The sequence below is a fragment of the Echinops telfairi genome, unplaced genomic scaffold (genome assembly GCF_000313985.2).
Source record: "Echinops telfairi isolate 266 unplaced genomic scaffold, ASM31398v2 ScPeMD7_23;HRSCAF=83, whole genome shotgun sequence".
Taxonomy (NCBI): Eukaryota; Metazoa; Chordata; class Mammalia; order Afrosoricida; family Tenrecidae; genus Echinops; species Echinops telfairi.
In genome coordinates, this window is record NW_022103920.1 from 5,410,166 (window position 1) to 5,413,940 (window position 3,775).

Sequence of the window (3,775 nt, forward strand, 5' to 3'; positions counted from 1 at the left end):
AGAAGAGCCACCAGTGGAGTGTGTGCAAGATCCCTGCCTGCAGCAGCGCAGGCAGCAGAGGGCACAGCACCGAGACCATGAGAGCAGGCACAGCAACCGTGTGCAGGCTGATAGGAGTGGTGGGCTTGGAAGGTATGGAGGAAGAGGTCTAGGGACCACTTGGCTGAGAAGTCAAGGACCCGAGAGACATGCCCTCAGCATGGCCGAGAAGAGGCACTGTGGACAAAAGAACTGTGACATGTTCCCTGACCTAATAAACCTCCACAGTTATGAGTGTTGCCTGTGGGTCGGGGGTAAATACTGCAGTGGATCTTCTAGCCCAGCAGAGACGTAGAGGGTCCTGGAAGGACCATGAGTGTCAGCAATGATGAAGGAGGTTGGAGGCTGGATGCATGGCTGACTCCTGTTTCATAGGAACCATCCTTGGGCAAAGTGAGCTGGGTTTCTCTTCTCTTTTTTGTAGCCAGTGGATCTCAGAGATGGTGCCCACCCTGTATTCTCCCTGTCGTAGGAAAAATGAGGAAGACATGGGTAACCCAGCCCCAGGAGAAGGCTCCCCAAATCAGGAAAATCTTGGTGTTAGGTGTAGTTGTGTCAGTTCTGATTCATAGCAACCCTGTACAACAGAATGAACCTCTGCTCACTCCTGTCATATGACGGGGTCCCTCCCAGAACACTGGAAAATATTTTGAAAAGCTATGTATACTTAAAATTTTTTAAAGAAAACAACCTTATCACCTTCAAATTATTTTCCATTAAACTTAATTTGTGAAATCAGTGGTTCCATTCTTGGAAACACTTTTCTTTTTTTTTTTTTTTTCAAACTTATCTGTTTGGATGGCTGACAGCACCTCCCGTGTTTTTTTCTTCATCCCTTCTACAACATCAAATCGCTGTCCTTTCATGTCCCTCTGCATCCCTGGAAACAAACATTCACATGGAGCGAGGTTCAGTGAGTGAGGTGCATGGGGCAAGAGAGGATGCTGTTTTTGTCAAAAACTGGCTTCTGAGATGGCTGTGTAAGCAGGTGCAGTGTTGAGGTGGCAAAACCAGTCCCGTCTGCCACAAATCAGGCCTTTTTGTTGCACACTGTTACTCAACCTTTTCAGAACCTCTACATAGAAAGTGTCTAACACTCTGACCTGGTGGAATGAACTTCAAATGCACTGTGAGTTGACATTTTTGTCCATTTGGGAAGTTGATGGACTTCCAGAGCAAGGTTTGTCATCAATCAACATTTCACCTTTTTGAAACAAGCAAAGTGCTTGTATACTTGAGTTTGTCCCATAGCACTGTCCTTGTAAGTTGTGTTCAACATCACAACAGTTTCTGTGGTATATCTCCTGAACAGAAAACAACACACTGTTCTCTTCAATTGGCCATCACAAAAAACAAGCTTTGAGCAAAACTGCTTTTACAAACAAACTGGCCAGAGAGAACCTTCCCAGTGGATGCCAGTGGGTGCACCGAGTCAGAGTGAGTTGTTGGATGCTTGCCTGGTGGGAAACGTTCATAATGTGAAAGCTTTTTCTCATTTTTTGGGTGGGGGCACCCCCTTGTACATAAGAACAGGGAAATCTGGTGACTCTCAAAATAGTGTTTATTCTATGCCAGTGTGCCGGGGAGACTCCTCTTTTTGCACCTTCTTCGATTTTTATCTTAGTGTATTATACAGACTCCTCATCAAGGACCACCCCTCCCCCTTGTACACAGAGTGGTGGGTTATGTCTGGACCCTGGGAACAGGAGGGTAGAATTTCCTTAACTGGGAGATACCTTTAGTCCTTTGAGATCAGAATCAGTGTTATCTCTCCTCTGCTTTCCAGATTTTACAGGAAGCCCGAGTGCACACTCAATGTCGGGGAACTACTCCAGTGCCACTGAATTTTATCTCGTTGGCTTCCCTGGCTCCCGCCATCTACGCTATAGCCTGTTTGCCACCTTCTTGTTCCTGTACTCAGTGTCGTTAATGGGAAACTCTGTCATCATCACGATTGTGTGTGTTGACAAGCGTCTGCAGTCCCCCATGTACTTCTTCCTCAGCCACCTCTCTGTACTGGAGATCCTGATCACGTCCGTTATTGTCCCTGTGATGCTCTGGGGGCTGCTGCTCCCCGGGATGCTGAGAATATCGCTGCGTGTCTGTGTCGTGCAGCTCTTCTTGAACCTCTCTCTGGGGACCTCAGAGTTTTCTTTACTGGGAGCGATGGCTGTGGACCGCTACGTGGCTGTCTGTAACCCTCTGAAGTACAACATCATCATGAACAGTCAAACCTGTAACTGGGTGGTGATTGTGTCCTGGGTGTTTGGACTCCTTTCTCAAATCTGGCCCATCTACGCCACCTTCCAGTTCACCTACTGCAAATCCAACGTGGTGAATAATTTTTTCTGCGACCGTGGACAATTGCTCAAACTGTCTTGTGACAACACTCAGTTCACTGAGTTTGTCCTCTTCTTGATGGCCATTGTCATCATCGCTGGCTCTCTGATCCCAACAGTCGTCTCCTACACCTACATCATCTCCACCATCCTCAAGATCCCCTCAGCCTCTGGCCGCAGGAAAGCCTTCTCCACCTGCGCCTCCCACTTCACCTTTGTCGTCATTGGCTATGGCAGCTGCTTCTTCCTCTACGTGAAGCCCAAGCAAACGCAGGCATCTGACTACAACAGGGCCGTTTCCCTGTTGGTGACTGTGGTGACCCCCTTCCTCAACCCTTTCATCTTCACCCTGCGGAATGACAAAGTCATAGAAGCCCTGCGGGATGGGGTGAAACGCTGCTGCCACCTCATCCACAAGAAGCCCTTCCCTAGGGCAGTTTTATGAAGCAAAACAGTTGTCGTGGGTTGGAGAACCATTATTTACTTGTAATCTTTATGCTTCATCTTCATGAGTCTGTCTCCCTTAGGATATAGGAAAAGTCGTAAAAAGAAAATTGCAGAATAATACGTCAGAGGCGGTGTACCAAATTCCAACCCACTGCCATGGTGTTTATGCTAACTTAAAAGTCCTACTAGACTCGGCTTTTATTAATTTTTATGCCAAGGCTTACTTTATTATTTTACTATTATTATATGCATGAATATGTATAGAAAAATAAATCCTAAGGGTTGTTTTAAACTCATAGGAACCGTTATTAAACAAAAACATTTCAACGTGAAGATATTATTTCTCCACATATCTCCCAGCTGAGTCAACACAGCTCTGAACGTAGTTTCTCTCCACTGAGCTTCGTGGTGCTGTGGGTTCCGCTTTGGGTTGCTAACTGCACGGTTCAAACCTCCAGCTGCTCTGTGGGAGAAAGAGGAGGCTGCCTGCTCTCGTGAACATCTGGCAACCCCATAGAGGGCTGCTATGAGCTGGAATTGACTCAGCGGCAGTGGGTTTGGGTTTGGGGCTGGGAACACTTTTCTGAAGATGTATTCTGTAATCTTCCACGACAGCAGTGCAGATGGCTTGAGGGATTCAACTTGTGCTCCTTTAAATGCTCTTGGAGTTTTGAGGACAGAAAAAAAAACAAGGGGACAGATCCAGCGTTTGGGGTAAAGTTCTGCATGCAATTCTCTGAGGACAGCACTTGGTGCTGATGAAGAATGGCAGGCGCACTTCTATGGGGGAAGAAAAGTTCCTCGGTGCAGCTCTCCTGGCCATTTTCAAATTTCTTGAAACTTCTTCGTGAGACACCCTCTTGATTGACCTGGGTCATTCAAGACAATCCCTTGAAGTCACCCCTTTGGGATCCCTGGGGACAAGCTGCACAATCTTCTGAGTCGAACTC

General features: G+C 47.0%; 1 protein-coding gene across 1 annotated transcript; it reads left to right on the plus strand.

Moving 5' to 3' along the window:
- Positions 1 to 1,854: 1,854 nt before the first annotated feature.
- Positions 1,855 to 2,823, plus strand: LOC101653608 (olfactory receptor 9A4-like). Its single transcript, XM_004714020.1, has one exon. The coding sequence runs from the start codon at positions 1,855 to 1,857 to the stop codon at positions 2,821 to 2,823; it is 969 nt and encodes a 322-aa protein (XP_004714077.1).
- The last annotated feature ends 952 nt before the right edge of the window (positions 2,824 to 3,775 follow it).

Bases quoted from the DNA above. Each gene is read 5' to 3' on its own strand.
- LOC101653608 (XM_004714020.1), top strand. From the start codon at position 1,855: ATGTCGGGGAACTACTCCAGTGCCACTGAATTTTATCTCGTTGGCTTC.